The following is a 19,660-nucleotide window of genomic DNA, read 5'->3' on the forward strand; positions in this document are numbered from 1 at the left end:
GCAGCCACTGTGGAAAACAGTATGGAGGTTTCTCAAAAAACTAAAAATAGAACTACCATATGACCCAGCAATTCCACTCCTGGGTATATAGCTGAAAAAAACAAAAACACTAATTTGAAAATATGCATGCACCACAATGTTCATAGCAGCATTATTTACAATAGCCAAGATACAGAAGCAACCTAAATATCCATTAGCAGATGAATGGATAGAGAAGATGTGGCATATATGTAATGGAATACAGCTCAGCCATAAAAAACAAAAACATTTTGCCATTTGCAGCAGCATGGATGGACTTGGAGGGCATTATGCTAAGTGAAATAAGTCAGAGAAAGACAAATACTGTATTATATCACAGTATTTAGGTGGAATCTAAAAAATACAACAAACTAGTGAATATAACAAAAAAGAAGCAGACTCACAGGTATAGAGAACAAACCAGTGGTTACCAGTGGGGAAAGGGAAAGAGAGGGGGCAATATATGGGTGGTGGAGTGAGAGGTACAATCTATTGGGTGAAAGGCTACAAGGATGTATTGTACAACACAGGGAATATAGCCAATATTTTGTAATAACTATAACTGGAGTGTAAACTTTTAAAATTGTATAAAAAATTTTAAAATTAATCCATTAAAAAATTAAGCATGAGAGAATCAAAATAAAATTTCAGATTAAAAACAAAAGTATATGTGTGCACAGAAAAGGACTAGAAAGGTACATGCCAAAATATTATAGATTATAGGTGATTTTTTATTTTTTTCTTTGGCATTTTCTGTGTTCTTCAAATTTAAAGCACTGTGACTCTTATAAAGAAGGTCTACTAAAAACATTATCTGAGTTAAAGAATTGCAATATAAGACCCCTGATTATGTATATTTTAAGAAGTTTGAATCATTTCTCTGTATTGAAAGGTATATGTGTTTTTCTTTCAACAATCTCAAATATTCAAAAAGATGAGTGGAAGCTACCAACATGACACCACATCACCCCCAAATTCTTCAATGTGTCTTTCCTCCAAACAAGAGCATTCCAATACGTAACCTTATACAGTCATCTAAATTAGGAAATTAACACTGACCTGTAAGCCTCAAACTGCATTTGGGTTCCCTCAGTTATCTAATAGAGTCCTTTATAGCAAAGGAACGTGTCCCATATTATGTGTGGCATTTAATTGTCATGTCTCTTTAGGGTCCTTTAATCTGAGTTAGTTCCTCAGCATTTTCTTAACTTTCATGATTGTAATGGTTTTGAAGATTATCGGTCAGCTATCAGTATTTTGTCCCTTAATTTGGGTTTGTAGTAGTCAGACTCCAAAATGTCTTCAGTGATTCTCATCTCCTCGTATTTATGGCCTGTGGAGTCCCCTCCCACATTGTACTGGGGTGACCTGTGTGACCAGAAGAATACTTCAGAAGTGACAGCGTGTACCTAGAGGCCCGGTGGTAAAAGACATTGCAACCTTTGCCTCAGGTTGCTTGGATTGCCTCTTGGATTGCTTGCTCTGGGGAAAGCCAGTCATTGCACACTGAAGACACTCCAACACTCCTGTGGAGAAACCCACATGGAGATAAACTAAAATATCCAATCAGCAGCCACACTACCCTGCTGGCCATGGTATAAGCCCACTTGGGAGTGGATTCTCCAGCCATCTCAGGGGAAAGCCTAAGTGAGAGCCACCCATCGAAGTTGCTCCCAAATTCCTGACCCACAGAAACTTTGAAAGATACTTTGTTATGCAGCAATAACTAACGGATACAGATTTGTCGGTTTCCTCATGATTAGATACAAACTATTCATCTATGGCAGGCACACCACAGTGGTAATGCTGTATTCTCATTGCAATCTGTCATTTCTATGCATGATTTCAATTTATTGGTTAGGTTTGATCATTTGATTAAGGTAGTGTCTGCCATGCTTCTCCACTGTAAAGGCATACTTTTGTGTGTGTAATTAGTAAGTAATTTGTGGGGAGATACTTTGATACCACGTAACTGTACTGTGTTTAAACAACTTCCACTTTATTCGTCAATTTTTGTTATATCTGTATAGATCCCTGGACTCCTATTTTATTCAGTGGTTATAAGCCATTACTATCTGTGTTTATTTTGATGATCAACTCATATCATATTTAGCCAGTCAGGGCCCCTTCAACTGGCTTCTGTGTCCTTTTGACATGTCTCCATCGTTTTTTGAGCACTTTACAACTTTCTGGCCCCAAAGTGTTCCCAACACATCTGATACTTTCCTTGGCCGGCTCTCAAATTAGCCATTTCACCAAAGAGACGTGATTCCTTTTAGTGGAGAATGGTTTTTAGAAGTCAGGATCTGGGTGCTAGGTATGCTCATTGCTCTTGGGGGACTACTTCTCTCATTGCATCTTTATAGACAGAATTAGATAATATATGCATGCATTCACATATATACTTATATCTATATCTAGCTAGCTAGCTAGGTATCATCTTTTGCAACTATGAGTTTATAATGGTACCTCCAATTCCAGTCAAATACTCTTGAATTCATTCTAGTTTTCTTTTCCACATTTGTAACTCCGTTCTCCAACAGTGAGAAAACTGGCTCCCATTATTCTTTTTTTTTTTTTTTTTTTTTTTGCGGTACGCGGGCCTCTCACTGCTGTGGCCTCTCCCGCTGCGGAGCACAGGCTCCGGACGCGCAGGCTCAGCGGCCATGGCTCACGGGCCCAGCCGCTCCGCGGCATATAGGATCTTCCCAGACCGGGGCAAAACCCACGTCCCCTGCATCGGCAGGCGGACTCTCAACCACTGCGCCACCAGGGAAGCCCCCATTATTCTAAATATATGATTTGATTAATCCCCTATTGTAACTAATTTCTCTTCACCACTTCCTGCCTCCCCTCCCCTGACATGGATGCCGTCTTCACCTTGTTAAGTTCCTGCACTTCACACTGAGAACATCCTATTCCAGGAATATGGTGAATTAGATATCCCAAATGACCCTTTGTATCAGTTTCCTATAGATGTGCAACAAACCACCCAAAAACTTAGTGGCTTAAAACAAAAGTAATTTATTACTTCTCACAATTCTGTGGATTGACTGGGAGGTTCTGCTTATCACGTGAGCTCACTCATCTGGCTGCATTCAGTTAGTGGGTTGGGTGGAGAATGGCCATTCATAGATGTCCTCATTCACATTTCTGAGGTCTTAGCTGAGATGGCTGGGACGGCTCAAGCTCTCTCTTCATGTGGTCTTTCATCTAGGACTTCGTTACATGATTCTGGAAGTGTTCCAGGAAGCAAAACTGAAAGGCCTCTTAAGTCATACAATGTAACTTACACTACATTGTGTTAGTCAAAGCAAGTCACAGGACAGCCCAGATTCAAGGGGTGGGGAAACAGACCCTCACTCTTTGATGGCTGGAGCTGGAGCAGCAAGTTACATTGCAAAGGAGCACAGGGAGACAATTCATTGCTGGCCATTAGTGTAACAAGTTGGCACACTTTCCTAATTAAATGATTACAATGTCAGTTAAAAAAAATTTTTTTAAACCATTATTTTAAATGTTTCTCTGAACCGGAAAGAATATAAGAAATCTCAGAGCTCTAATCAAAATAATAGCAGGAAACTTGGGAGACAAGAGACTCCAAGATTTGTCTTTTTCCCTGAGATTTTCTGCATCACTGGAGAACTTGAGCTCCTATCTTAATAGTTACATGGTGCATAGGAAATAGAAGGCAAAGCTAAGGGTTACAAAAAGAAGGGAATCAAATATCAGACCCTTACATAAAGTTCAGACCCCACCCTCAGTCTAAGGTGAATGAGAAAAACAATCTTACTGAAAAAAAGGAGACAGCAAGAAAAACTTGCATACATGTCTTGTCCTTGGTGCTAGATGTTGGGGAAAAGAATCATCTGCAAATTTGTAACCAAAAACTGACCATCACATGGGTTTACAGAGTTTTCTGTAAAGGAAAATGCAAGCTGATGATGGTATTCAAAGTGGTCCCCTGTTGTAAGGCCCTTCATTGACTGAGAGGCGCAAAAGTGAATGCTCACTGGAAAAATTCAAACTCAATCCAGGCCTCCAAGAATTCCTACAGATGAAGTTCCAACACAAGTGAGAAATGCATTGTAAAATATGGTCACAAAACATGCTAAGAAGCAAGGTACCGGGGCTTCCCTGGTGGCACAGTGGTTAAGAATCCGCCTGCCAATGTGGGTTTGAGCCCTGGTCTGGGAGGATCCCACATGCTGCGGAGCAACTGTGCCCACGCGCCACAGCTACCAAGCCTGAACTCTAGAGCCTGCGAGCCACAACTACTGAGCCTACGTGCCACAACTACTGAAGCACATGCGCCTAGAGCCTGTGCTCTGCAACAAGAGAAGCCACCGCAATGAGAAGCCCATGCACCGCAACAAAGAGTAGCCTCCACTCGCTGCAACTAGAGGAAGCCCGTGCACAGCAACGAAGATCTGGTGCAGCCAAAAATAAATGAAAAGAAAATAAATGAATTTTTAAAACAAAAGCAAGGTATCATCTGTGAGAACAAGCAGAAAAAACAGAAGGCAGAAATAGAGCCTTTATGTATTCAGATACAAGACTAAAAGACATGGACTTTGAAGTAACTAAGGTTAATGTGTGTTATGGACTGAATCATATCCCCCCTAAAATGTATATGTTGAAGTCCTAACCCCCTGTGTGAAAGGATTTGGAGTAAGGAAGTAGTTAAGGTCAAATGAGGTCTTGAGGGTGGAGCCCCAACAGGATTAGTGTCTTTATAAGAAAAGACATCAGAAAGCTTGTTCTCTTTCTCCACCATCTGAGGACTCGGTCAGAAGTGCCATCTGTAAGCCAGGAAGAGAGCACTCACCAGGAACCTGAGCATGGTGGTATCCTGATCCTGGATGTCCAGGCTCCAGGCTGTGAGAAAATAAAATTCTGTTGTTTAAGCCACCTATCCTATGGTATTTTGTTATGGCAGCCCAAGATGAATAATACAATATGTTTACATAAATATAAGACAAGCTTAAAATAGGAGAATGGAATAATTTGACAGAATTGAGAAAAGTCCACAGAAATTCTCAAAATTATAATGAAAGTAAAACACCTATTTGAAAAGTGGGTTCCACCACTGAAAGTAGATTCTATCACTGAAGATAGAATTGGATGAATTTATACGGAATATAAAGAGATTGAATATATGATAGGTTATGAGATATGGTAGATATAATGAGAAGGTCTAGCATATCTCTAGTCATATTTCCAAAAGAACATAATGGGGATGGGAAGATTGGAACCCTCATACATTGCTGGTGGGAATGTAAAATGCTGTAGCCACTTTAGAAAATGGTTTGATAATTCCTGAAAATCTTTAGAGTTAGTGTATGATCTGGAAATTCCACTACTAGGTATTTATACAAGAGAAATGAAAACGTACAGCCACACAAAAACTTATATACAGGGACTTCCCTGGTGGTGCAGTGGTTAAGACTCTGCATGCCCAATGCAGGGGGCCCGGGTTCGATCCCTTGTCTGGGAAATAGATCCCACATGCATGCCGCAACTAAAGAGCCAGTGAGCCACAACTAAGGAGCACACCTGCCGCAGCTAAGACCCGACACAACCAAATAAATAAATAAATATTTAAAAAAAAGAAAAAACTAGTACACAAATGTTCATAGCATCATATTCACAATAGCCAAAAAGTAGAAAACAACCAAATAGCCAAAAGTAGAAACAACCCAAATGATGAATGGACAAATAAATGTGATATATGTGATGTGATATATCCATACAACAATATTATTTGTCAATAAAAAGTAATGAAGTACAAATAAATACTCCAACATGAATGAATCTCAAAAACATTATGGTAAGTGAAACAAGCCACTAACAAATAGTTACATCCTACATACTGTAGGATTCTATTTATATGAAATTTCCAGAATAGGCAGAGAAATAGGAAAAGAAAGCAGATTAGTGGTTTCCCAGGACTAGGCATCAGGTGAGGTAGGAATGGAGAATGACTGCTAACAGGTGCAAGAATTCTTTTGGGTGTAATGTGTTTTAAAATTAGATTATGGGGACTTCCCCGGTGGTCCAGTGGTAAAGAACCCACCTTCCAATGCAGGGGACTCGGATTCAATCCCTGGTCAGGGAACTAAGATCCCATATGCCCCATAGCATAGCCAAAAAAAAAAAAAAAAAAAAAAAAAAAAAATTAGATTATGGGGCTTCCCTGGTGGCGCAGTGGTTGAGAGTCTGCCTGCCGATGCAGGGGACGTGGGTTCGTGCCCCGGTCCAGGAAGATCCCACGTGCCGCGGAGCGGCTGGGTCCGTGAGCCATGGCCACTGAGCCTGCGTGTCTGGAGCCTGTGCTCCGCAGCGGGAGAGGCCACAACAGTTAGAGGCCCACATACCGCAAAAAAAAAAAAAAAAAAAGATTATGGTCATGGCACACAACTCTAAGTATACTAAATATACTGAAAACCAGGAAACTATACACTTAGGGTTTTTTAAAGATTTATTTATTTATTTATTTTTGCTGCGTTGGGTCTTCGTTGCTGCACATGGGCTTTCTCTAGTTGTGGTGAGCGGGTGATACTTTTCGTTGCAGTGCACAGGCTTCTCATTGTGGTGTCTTCTCTTGTTGTGGAGCACGGGCTCTAGGTGTGTGGGCTTCAGTAGTTGCAGCACACAGGGTCAGTAGTTGTGGCTCCTGGGCTCTAGAGCACAGGCTCAGTATCTGTGGCTCATGGGCTTAGTTGCTCCGCGACATGTAGGATCTTCCCGGACCAAGGATCGAACTCGTGTCCCCTGCACTGGCAGGCGGATTCTTAACCACTGTGCCACCACGGAAGTCCCGAAACTATACACTTTAAACAAGTGAACTTTATGTTATATAAATTACATATCAATAAAGCTGTTTTAAAAAGAGGTAATAAATAGGAAAGAGCCCATATTCAAATTCATAATAACTGATAATTTTCCAGAAGATTTGAAAACACATCTTTAAATGCAGGAAATCCAATGAATCCCAAGCAGGATGAATAAAAACAAAACACATATCTAGACTCATCATCAGATAACTAAAGAACACCAAAGAAAAAAAGAAGATTTCAAAAGCATCCAGAGACAAAAGACACATCATCTGCAGAGGAGCAATATTGATTGCTGTCTGACTTCTCAACAGCAGAAGATCTGATGGAAGCTGGCAGACAGTAGAATAACATCTTCATGTGCTGAGAGAAAATAAACTACAATTCTAAACCATATACAAACCATATATAATATACATATTATATATTTCAAGAATGGGTTAGAAATAAAAAAAACTTCAGACAGATACAGATGTGAGATGACATCACCCACAGACCTTCACTAAAAGAAATTTTAAGGGATGTACTTCAGCCAGAAGGAAAATGAATGCATATGGAAATCCGAGAAGCATGAAGGAATGATGAACATATTGAAAAACTTTTCAGTAACTCTAAGCAAACATTGTATAAAATTTTTTAAATGTCCAGTTTGTGGAGGAATACAGGCTAGAATTAAAATAATAGACAACAGTATCATATAAAGTGGGGATGAGTTCGTGTGTCCTAAGGTCCTTGATTGGTCTCCCTACAGGCAACTCATTACTTCCACTGCCCATCCCTATTGGATTGTGCTGCAGTTTGCTTTCCAATAAATCCTTTGATTTGACCTGCCTTTAATCTTTATCTTCTGACACCCTGTCCCTAGTTGCTACTGGTGCATGTCAGTGAATTACTGACTAGGCCTGTTGGAGCAGTTTTTCCTTTAAATATTAAAAAGCTTAAACAGGCTCATACAAGGATAGGGTTCTTGGGAATTCCCTGGCAGTCCAGTGGATAGGACTCGGCACTATCACTGCCAGGACCCAGGTTCAGTCCCTGGTCAGGAAACTAAAATTCTGCAAACCGTGTGGTGTGGCCAAAAAGTAAAAACAGGATTGGGTTCTTAAAATTATCTTCATTCCAAACTATTCTTTTTTTCTTCAATTTTTTTTAAAGGAATTCCTTTTTAAAAATTTTTTAAATTTATTTATTTTTGGCTGTGTTGGGTCTTCGTTTCTGTGCGAGGGCTTTCTGTAGTTGCAGCAAGCGGGGGCCACTCTTCATCGCAGTGCGCGGGCCTCTCACTGTCGCGGCCTCTCTTGTTGCGGAGCACAGGCTCCAGACGTGCAGGCTCAGTAATTGTGGCTCACGGGCCCAGTTGCTCCACGGCCTGTGGGATCTTCCCAGACCAGGGCTCGAACCCATGGCCCCTGGATTGGCAGGCAGATTCTCAACCACTGCGCCACCAGGGAAGCCCCAAACTATTCTTTTAAAATTTTAGAATGCTTTTTTTGATTCAAAACTGAAATGTTAATTATATTAAAATTTAGAAAATTGAGAAAAATATAAAGAAGAAATAAGTATCATATCATAAAACAAAAATTATTTAAAAAATTTTAAACTGTTTGTAAAACTCAGCAAATAGATTAATGTAACAAATAGTTGTGTTTCCACCACTCAGAACTGAAAATTGCTAATACTTTGTCATATTTACTTCTAGTCAGTTCCTTACATTTTCATAGCCTGGGATAAATTACAGATAGAGGCCCACATACTTTATGTCTAAATATTTAAGATCTAAATCAACAAACTGTTAAAGTATATTTTACCCTCCTACACTGACAAATAATTTTCCTGACCAGAAATTATAAGGCTATACTTTTTTGATACCAAAATGTAAGTAAATAACAAATATGATTTAATTTTTTTAAACATCTTTATTGGAGTATAATTGCTGTACATTGTTCTGTTAGTTTCTGCTGTATGTGTGGGAGTTTTCTGATGGACTTGTGATAGTTAGATGATTACTAAACTAAAATATATATAATCTATGAATAATTATGTATTTCCCACAAAGTTTTTTTTCTTGCCTCCATTTCAGTAAATCACTAATAATCTTTTTACAGTCAAGATTTTCACGTACTTTGTCTTCTATTGATCATAATGCCAAATTTGACAACTTTTCTTCAGCCATTGAGCTTCTTAGATAATTTTTTTGTTAATTTCAGTTTGGACAATTTTTTCATCTACGACAGTATCAACTGGAATTATCAGTAAAATTCTTATATATTTGCAACTCCTGTTACAAAGGGTTAATTTCCACAATACACAATAAGGTCCTACAAATTAACCAGAATATAAATCCACCAACCCAATAGAACAATAGGCAAAAGATATGTTTTATAGCCAGCTGTATTTCTTTTTCTTAAAATTGTTCACAGCCTTTGCCTAGATGACCACTTTGTTGTCCCAATAACACACATCTAAATAGTTCTTGTTTTACCTACTGATATGTGATTATCACTTCATAATATGAATTCTCATACTTGTGAATCTATTTCTGAGTTCTTTATCACAGGACACTGATCCATTTGTGTATTACTACACAAATGCTCAATTATTTAAATTCTAAAGGTTTATGTAGATTTGTGTGTGAGAGTTTTTTTCCTATTGAATTGTAACTTACATACCATAAAATATGCAATTCTTAGTTTTATAGCTAAAATGAAGTTTGACCTATATATAAACCTGTCTAACTACCACTCAGATTAGGATATGGAATATTTCCAGTACTCCATGAGAGTATCTTATGCTCCTTCCCTGTCAATACCCTTGAAATGCAACCGCTATACTGATGCCAATCATTTTTGCCTGTTTTTGAGTCTCACATATATGGATATCACATACAGGATTTTCTCTTTATTTGGGTCTCTGTTTGCTCAGCATTATGTCTCAAAGATTTATCCATTTCATTACATTTAGTACTTTCTCATTGCTATGTAGAATTCCACTGTATGAAAAAGCACAGTTTATTGATCTATTTTACTGTTGATATACATTAGCATGCTTTCAAGTTTGGAGATATTGTGAATAATCCTGCTTTGAATATTGTTGGACGTGTTTTAGATGGATATAAGCAATTATTTATGTTGGAAACATACTCAGAGATTGAATTGCTAGGTCATAGAGTATAAGTTTGTTCAGATTTAAGAGACACTTTCAGTTTTCCATAGTGGCTATAACAATTTAAACTTCCTAAAAAGTGTATGAGCGTACCAGTTGCTGCACATTAACACCAACACTTGGTATTCTCTTTTAGGATGGAGGTGTAGTGGTATTCACTACGGTTTTAATTTGTGTCTCCCAGATTGTTGATAATACTGTACAGTTTTTCATCCATTTATTAGTGATTTGCCCATCCTCTTTTGTGCTGTGCTTGTTGAAATTTTAGCTCATTATTGTGAAAATCACCTAACTTTTATTTAGTGAACTGCCAAAACATATTATATATTCTGTATAGGATTCCTTTGGTAGAGGTGTACACTGCAAATATCTTTCCCATGCCCTTGGCTTGCATTTTTGCTTGCTCAATGTTGTGCTTTGATAGGGAGTATTTAAGCTTCAATTTATTATATTTTCCTTCTGAGTGATTGTAATTGATACCGTATTTTTAATTTCATTTTCTACTTGTTAATTTCTAGTGTCTAGAAATACATTGATTTTTGTGTGTTGATCTTGTTTCCTGTGGCCTTGGTGCTGGGCTCACTTATTAATTTAGGAGGTTGTTTTTGTTTTGTTTTTAGATTCCTTGGGATTTTCTATGTAGATAATTATGTCATCTGGAAATAGAGACCGTTTTATTTCCTCCTTTCCAATTCGTGCTCCTTTTATTTTCTTTTATTGCCTTATTGTGCTGGCTAGGCCTTCCAGTACTATGTTGAACAAGAGTGGTAAGAGTGAGCATCCTTGGGACTTCCCTGGTGGTCCAGTGGTTAAGACACTGCACTTCCACTGTAGGAGGCATGGGTTTGGTCCCTGGTCGCAGAACTAAGATCCCGTGAGCCGCAGGGGGAGAAAAAAGGAGTGAGTATCCTTGTCTTGTTCTTGAATTTAGGGAGAAAGCAATCAGTCTTTCAACATTAAGTATAATATTACCTGACAGTTTTTTATATAGATGCTCTTTATTGAGATGAGGAAGATCCCCTTTATTCCTAGTTTGCTCGGTGTTTTTATCACAAACAGGAAACAGATTTTGTCAAATGTTTGTTTTTGCACCAACTGATATGATCATGTGTTTTTTCTTCTTTGGCCTGTTGATATGGTGGTTACACTGATTGATTTTTGAATATTTAATCAATTTACATATGTTTTAAATTCCTCTCAGCAGTGTTATAGTTGTCAAGGTAGAGATCTTACACATCTTTTATTAGGTTTATTCCTGTGCATTTGATGTTTTTGTTTGTAAATGGTATTACTTCTTTAATTTCATTTTCTAAATGTTTATTATTGGTATGTAGAAATAATTGTTTTTACATTTTTGATTTTGTATCCAGCAACTTGATAAATCTACTTAATAATTACAATAGTTTTTCTGTAGATTCTTTTTTATTTTCTAGGTACTCAATCACATTTCTGTGAATAAGGACAATTTTAGTTTTTTCTTCTTTTCTACTCTTTATTTTTATTTGTTTTACTTGATTTATTGCACTGGTTAGGATCTCCAGTACAAAACTGAATAAATGTGATAGTGGACATCCTTGATTTATTTATGAGATCAGTGGGAAAATATTCAATATTTCACCTTTGAGTAGGATTTCAATGATAGATTTCTGGGTTTTTTTTCCCCATGTTCGAAATTCAGAACCATTAAAAAAAATGTCCTTTAGCCCCATATAAATTATTAAGACCTGCTACTGTAAACTAAGAGGACAATTTTAAAAAATGACCAATAGAGAATAAGTAAAATAATTTACTTTTGATTATGATTGAGAATGTAGCACATGTTTAAAGTTTTTTAAGTATTTTAAATCAAAGTAAAATTTTCATAGATAAATATCCACATGTATATAATTATGTATATAATTAAATGAATTATAATATACTCATATATCCAGTACCATAATCAAGATTTAAAACATTTTTATTTCCCCCTTGAATTTTGTCTTGCTTCCTTTCAGTCACTACACACAGCATATAGACAACCATTGTTCTGATTTCTGTCATGGTTTTAGTTTTGTTTGTTCTAAATTTTCACTTACGTGGAATTGTAGAGCATGTATTCTTTTGTGTTTTGGCTTATTTGCTCAGCAAAATATTTTCAATGTACCATAAATACCATACATTTTTATTTATTCATCTATTTGATGAACATTTAAGCTATTTCTAGTTTGAAGGTATCATAAATAAAGCTACTATAAACATTTCCATGCAAGTCCTTTTGTGAACCCAAATTTTAGTTTCTGGTGAGATAATACCTAGGACAGGAACTGTTGAGTTATGATGGATTAAGTCTATGTTTAACTTTATAAGGAGCTTCAAAACAGTTTATCATACTGGTAGTGCTGTTTTCCATTACCACTAGCAATATATGAGTTCCAAATGTTCTGTACCCTCAACAACATTTGGTGTTAGTCTTTTTTTAAGTTAGCTTTTTCTTTTTTTTTTTTTTTTTTTTTTTTTTTTTTTTTTTGTGGTACGCGGGCCTCTCACTGTTGTGGCCTCTCCCGTTGCGAAGCACAGGCTCCGGATGCGCAGGCCCAGCGGCCATGGCTCACGGGCCCAGCCGCTCCGCGGCATATGGGATCCTCCCAGACCGGGGCACGAACCCGTATCCCCTGCATCGGCAGGCGGACTCTCAACCACTGCGCCACCAGGGAGGCCCTAAGTTAGCTTTTTCTTTCTCCTTCTCCCTTTTTTGTAATAACCTCTTCATCAGATTAAGGAGGTTCTCCTCTATTCCTAATCTCCTCTGTGACTGTATCATTTATAGGTGTTAAATCTTATCAAATAATTTTTCTGCATTTATTGAGAAACATATAATTCTTCTCATTAATTTTATTAATGTGAATTATATTGGTTGATGTTTTAACAAATTTATTGAAGCACAATTTACATACCTTAAAATCACCAATTTTAAATGTACAGTTTGATGAGTTTTAGGAAACGTACACCATTGTACAACCACTATAACAAGCTATCACCCAAAATGTTTCCTTGCTCTCCCTTGCAGTTCATTCCTATTCTTATTCCAGCCTCTAAGCACCCTCTGAAATGCTTTCCGTCTGTGTAATTTTGTTATTTCTAGAAATTCTATATAAGTGAAATCATAAAATATGTGGCCTTTTGTGTCCTTTCCCACATGGCAATGAACTGAGACCTCCTGCCAACAACCATGTAAGTAAGCCATCTTCAAAGCAGATTATCTGGTCTCCATCAAACCTCCAGATGACTGTAGCCTCAGGTGATATCTTGACTTCAACTCCATGAGAGACCCTGAGAGCTATCTGAGCAACTCTCAAACTCCCGATCCATAATATGAGATAATAAATATTTTTTGTTTCAACCATTAAATACTGAGGTAATTCATTATACAGCAATAGAAAAGTAATACACTTGCATTCCTGGAACAAGTCCAGTTGGTCATGATTATCCCTTTTACGCAATCCTATATTCAGTTTTCTATTATTTTACATAGAATTATTGTTTAGTTTCATGAAAGATAATGGTCTATAATTTTCCTATCTTGTAATGTCCTATTCAGTTTTTGGTATCAAAATTGTGCTGACTCATAAAATGAATTGGGAAGTTCCCTTAACATTTTTATCATCAAATGGTTCTAACAAAAAGCAAAAAGGAACAGATAAAATCTGAAGCTGAAACAGAAGACTTAATAGACCCTAGAATGTGGAATATTGAGGTTCCAGGCTTGGCCAAAGATATCCAGCCGGTGATTATTAAGTAAAAAGGGTTATATAGTGTCTAAATATAAGGTACAAATTCCTTAAACCTAGGGAAGATCCTCAAAAATGTTTGTGAGTAGATTACCAAAATAGGAGGCCACTGGTCTGACCAAACTGACCATAGCTGATATTCAGAGTCTGATAGGAATTTTAGAAGAGGCCTTCTCCCCTAAACTACATGAGGAAAATAAAACTTTCCAACACAGGTGAATGGGTATGTCAGTCCTTCAATATCGTTGAGGTAACCACCTAATTCTTTGAAAAAGAAAACGAAACTGTCCTTGTTTTACAAATGTAGTCTTTACAGGACCAGAGGTGTGGCTCCAAACATAATCCAAAACCCACCAATCCTTTTACCACTCCCCAAACCTTCCCTATTTATCTTAAGAGGCTTGTAAATATTAAACAAAGGGGAAACAAAGTCATCCTAGGAGGAACTTACCAGTTCCTTTGAGATGCAAATATCCTATCTGGTCTTCTCAGGAATGCTTACCTCTGCCATCTTTTTAAACGCAAATTTTAAAAAGAGGGTGTGTTTCCATTGAATTACTTAACAATGTATTCCTATAGTACAACTAAGAGATGCACACACATCAATGGTTATCATCAAAATATAAATAGGAACACATCCACATACTTCCCTCCCTTTTATACATACCTCCTTCCTAATACTTTAATAGTTTAGATTGGATAATGAATCCTCTTAAAAGCATTATACTTTGTGTACTCTGTTGCTTTATGTCTCTCTTTTTTTTTTAAGAATCAATTTTATTTATTTATTTATTTTTGGTTGTGTTGGGTCTTCATTGCTGCACACAGGCTTTCTCTAGTTGCGGTGAGCTGAGGCTACTCTTCATTGCAGTGCGTGGACTTCTCATTGCGGTGGCTTCTCTTGTGGAGCACAGGCTCTAGGCACGGGGGCTTCAGTAGTTGTGGCACATGCGATGAGTAGTTGTGGCTCGTGGGCTCTAGAACGCAGGCTCAGTAGTTGTGGTGCACAGCCTTAGTTGCTCCATGGCATGTGGGATGTTCCAGGACCAGGGCTTAAACCCGTATCTCCTGCATTGGCAGACAGATTCTTAACCACTGTGCCACCAGGGAAGTCCCTATGTCTCATTTTTAATTGAAAATTAAGGGAATGTAGTATTTTAATCATAACTCTGCCAATATCTTTATCTAGAGGCCTGTTGCCATTTTTGTCTTTTCTGAAATTTTTGTCGCCAAGAAAGGATTACATTTTTTTTTCCTTCCAGATTGAGTTGATGTAGTGTATTTTTGGTTATCAAAATACTCATAGCTTTGGGACTTTGAAATGGTAAATATTCATGATGTGTGAAAAAGCATGATACATAACTGTATGATCTTAATTACATATAAATGGATGCTTAATTGTGTCTAAATACACAAATGAGACCTAGGACACATCAAGTGGTAAACTGCTTGTGATGATGGATGACTTTGTTTTTGCTTCTTGTATTCTTTGGTTTCCTATTATGCACATGTTAACTTTTAAGAAATAAATGTTATTTTTAAAACCTTAAATAAAAATAAAAAGAGGGTAAAGTAATTTAGAATTTGACTTGCCAAGGATAAATAGAAATCTTAAGTGTCTTTTCTGTAAACACTAGTAAAAAGGGTTTAGCCATCCAGGCAGGTGACCTTGATTTGTTCCGTCTGCTAGAAGCCCAATTTGAATCCAACCCCTTGTAACTGATGGCTTTTATGTTGCACCTGACTCAGGGCTGAAATTTTGGAATGGGAACTATGAGGCCTCTGTGTTTGTTTGTGTGTTCATATGTACCTACATGTGCATTGTAGGTGTATGGTATTGCCAAAAATTAATTCATAAAAGAGCTCTACTTAAGTGGCTTTTTAAAAATTAAGTGCTTATATAAATACTCAGAAATAAAAAACAATCTGGCCAAAATGAATTTCAGGTTCATGTCATCAGGAAAATATTCAGTACTAAACTGATATCTGGTATTGAAGGTGGCTTTAAGCTTGTTAATTTGATTAATATAGACATGTTAGAGTCATCAATGTCAAGTATAATACTTCTGTTGTACCTAGGTTTATTAGAGGTCAAATAAGACCTTATTCTGTTACAAATTTGTCAACAAGAAAAGTAACTCAATGTGAAAAAAACTTTTAAGAAAAGTAAAATATGTGTTTTTAGTAAAAGAAGGTGTGAAGAATGAAAACTACTGAAGAGTTTTGCATGATCAGGATTTTCTAAGACTGGATTGAATTTAGTTGGGTAAATGGATTTTGTTAGGAATGGGCTAAAACAAGACTGGATTTTTTTTCTCCCTCCAAAGTATTCTTGAAATGCTGATTTTGACAACAGATTGTGTGAGTTTCTTTGCCTTTAAGTGACTTGTATTTGCTTTTAAGATCTTTTGTAACTTTGGTTAAGGAATAAGTATTGTCTCACAGTGACCTATGATCTTATTTGACCAAGTGTTTTAAAACTTTTTGACGAACTTCCCAAATATCACATTTTAATTTTTTCTTTTGATTTCCAGCTAACTTTGGGGTACTTTAGAGGTCCCCTGAAGTATCTTAAAGAGAATTTTTTTTTTCTATTTTGAAATTATTTTAATTTACAAATAGAAAACATCTTGGAAGAAAAAAATGAAAGAAAAACACAAAACGTATAGGCAAATTTTTACTCCATGAGTGTCTCAAATCCTCACTTGTTCACCAATCCCCAAGATGAAAAACACTTTTCTAAAAAGGTATTCAGGGCTTCCCTGGTGGCGCAGTGGTTGAGAATCTGCCTGCCAATGCAGGGGACGCGGGTTCGAGCCCTGGTCTGGGAAGATCCCACATGCCGCGGAGCAAGTAGGCCCGTGAGCCACAACTACTGAGCCTGCGCGTCTGGAGCCTGTGCTCCGCAACAAGAGAGGCCGCGATGGTGAGAGGCCCGCGCACCGTGATGAAGAGTGGCCCCCGCTTGCCACAACTAGAGAAAGCCCTCACACAGAAATGAAGACCCAACACAGCCCTAAATAAATAAATAAATAAATAAATTAAAAAGGTATTCAGCCACCAACAATGATGTTATTAATAGGAATATGGATCAATTTCACAAAAAAGCCAATGAATCCCATTATAGCAAATCCTATTGCAGTTGCCATGGCAATCTTTTGGAATTCTTTTCTATCCGGTTTGGTGCATCTTTTAACCAGCCGAATTGAGTCCTTCACAAACTGCCGACTTGGCTCAACGAACTGCATTACCTGATCCATGATGCCTGTGCACCGTCCGCTCGCCAAGGCCAAGACACGTAGCACAATGGCCGACACACAGGCGCCGACCGGAACCGGAAACCGAGCCCGCCTACTCAAGAGAAATATTTAACTAGGATTATTTGGTATGTTAAGTTAAATGTAAGCATTCGTAATTCTGGTTATTGTAACCAAGTTTCTTTATCGATTACACTGTAATCAGATGTTTAAACATGCCTTTTAAGTCTTTTGTCATTTATAGATATTTTTGTACTCCGATGCTGTTACAAAAAGTGCTTCATCATCAAGGAGATTCATAGAAAGGCTATGGAAACAATTACAACAGTTCCACACCAAGATGATGGCTCTGCAAGGATTCCAGCCCATACTGACTTAACAAGGAGCTTCCCTGTCCCTGGAGCCCCTAGATCAGGCATCCAGAGATTTTTACTCCCTGACAGGCAGGGTTGACACCCCGACTCAGCCTTGAAGCAGTTACAGAAGACAGACCATCACCCTTCTGCTTCCCATAAGAACATGGGAGTAAAATCTCTGAGGGGGGAATGAAACAGGAGGGAAGGGGGCAGGGCACCACCTTTGAAAGAATGACATAGCCCGAGGACATGACATAAACTGATTAGAACTAAATGGATCAAAGATGGCGGACAAGTCGACTTTTTCCACTAGATCTTGAACCTCAGTATCAGCAAGCTAAATGACACACCCAGAGGCACCATGACAGTTCCAAGACTGACCATAAGGATCAAAGAGTGGGCGGTGGCCCAATTCCTGGAAATAGCCGCCCCTTCCTAAAATAGCTGGAATACTCCTCCCACTCATTAGCCTATGAAATTACCCACTCCTATAAAAACTGACAACCCCTTACCCTGGTGCCTTTCTCACCTTCTGAGATGGCCCACACTCTGTCTGTAGAGTGTGTTTCTCTCTAAATAAATCCACTTCTTACCTAAAAAAAAAAAAGTATTGGGGGACTTCCCTGGAGGTCCAGTGGTTAAGACTCTGCACTTCAAATGCAGGGGGTGGGGGTTAAATCCCTGGTCAGGGAACTAGGATCCCACGTGCTGTGTGGCACAGCCAAAAAAAAAAAAGGGATTGTTTAATATATTTGTTGCAACACAGTTGAGCTTTTCTTCGTAGAGGCTTTTAGCACACACTAAACTGGAAGGTAATAACATGGTTTATAAAATCTATTAATGCTGTAAATTAATTGATAGGGGTTTTAATGTGAAATCATGCATTCTTGGATAAATCCAAATTAAGAAATTCAGTTTTGATAAACATTTGTATTCAAGTTGCTAATTATTTTTAGGACTTTGGAGTCTAGATTTCTTGGCAAGATATGTCCATAATTTTCTTTTCCTCTACCATCCTTGTCTAGTTTATCGATGTTTTATTAGAATCATAGAACAAATTGAGTGTCTTATCTTTTTCTCCTCTTTAGAAAGTTTATATAAAAGAAGGTTATCTCCCTTTTTAAAAGTTTGGTAAACTTCACTCATAACACATGGTGGTTTTTGAGAGATGTTTGACTATTAATTCAATTTCTTAAAGAGCCAACAGTCTGTTTAGGTTTTCTATTTCTTTTGGAGTCAATCTTGGTAATATAGTTTGCCGTATTTTTAATTTCATTTGAATTTTATTAGCATAAAGTTGTTCACTATATTCTGTTATGTTTTTTAAAAACTTATCTACTGAAACAAGCACTCTTCTGGTTATTATAAGTATCCAGTCAGAGTTTCAGAGTTCCAAAATAGTTAATTCAAGCAACTCTTTCCAGCTCAGCCGTTGCTTTGGTGAAGGGACCAACTCTTGGAGATTTCTACTTCACCATTTTGCATGAAGTCACTCTGATCTGGGCTGGCCTCACCTTTAAGAAAAGCTGAAGCCAGGAACAAGCCTGTTTGGCAGTCTTCTTCAATTTTACTTTCTCATTGGTATTTCTTGTAAGGCATATCTACTAGCAATAAAAAAAAAAATCTTAGGTTTTGTTTATATAAGAATGTCTTACCTCAACTTCATTTTTGAAAGATAGTTTTTTATTATAAGATATTTGGTTAACAGGTCTTTTTTTCTTAAAAAAATTTTTTTAGCACTCTGAATATGTCATTCCATTGTTTGAAGGCCTCCACTGTTTATCATAAGAAGTCAACAATTAATCTTATTGGTGGGACTTCCCTGGCTGTCCAGTGGTTAAGACTCTGCACTTCCACTGCAGGGGGTACGGGTTTGATCCCTGGTCAGGGGAATGAAGATCCCACGTGCTGCGTGGTGCGGCCAAAAAATAATAAATTTTTTTTGAAAAATCATATTGGTGTTGCCTAGTACATGGCAAGTAGTTTTTCTTTCCCTGTTTTCAAGATATTTCTCTTTTTCTTTTAACATTTTGGCTGTGATATGTCCATATATGTATCTCTTTGTGTTTATCTTACTTGGAGCATGTTGAGCTTCTTTGATGTGCAGGTTAATGTTTACTAGCAAATTTTGGGAAATTTCAGCCATTAATTTTTCAGATTTTTTCCTGTCCTTTTCTTTCCTTCCTCTCTGATACTCTCATTACATATGTGATGGTGCACTTAATGATATCGCACATTTTTCTGAGACTCTGTTTTCAAAAACA

At 37.5% G+C, this 19,660-nt stretch overlaps 1 protein-coding gene across 1 annotated transcript; it reads right to left on the reverse strand.

The window, feature by feature from the left end:
- Positions 1-16,832: 16,832 nt before the first annotated feature.
- LOC308620912 (protein transport protein Sec61 subunit gamma) lies at positions 16,833-17,124 on the reverse strand. Its single transcript, XM_081240807.1, has one exon. It carries the CDS (start codon positions 17,041-17,043, stop codon positions 16,837-16,839), a length of 207 nt encoding a protein of 68 aa, XP_081096933.1. The 5' UTR covers positions 17,044-17,124; the 3' UTR covers positions 16,833-16,836.
- Positions 17,125-19,660: the final 2,536 nt, after the last annotated feature.

Source organism: Mesoplodon bidens (genome assembly GCF_964165515.1).
Source record: "Mesoplodon bidens genome assembly, chromosome: 7".
Taxonomy (NCBI): Eukaryota; Metazoa; Chordata; class Mammalia; order Artiodactyla; family Ziphiidae; genus Mesoplodon; species Mesoplodon bidens.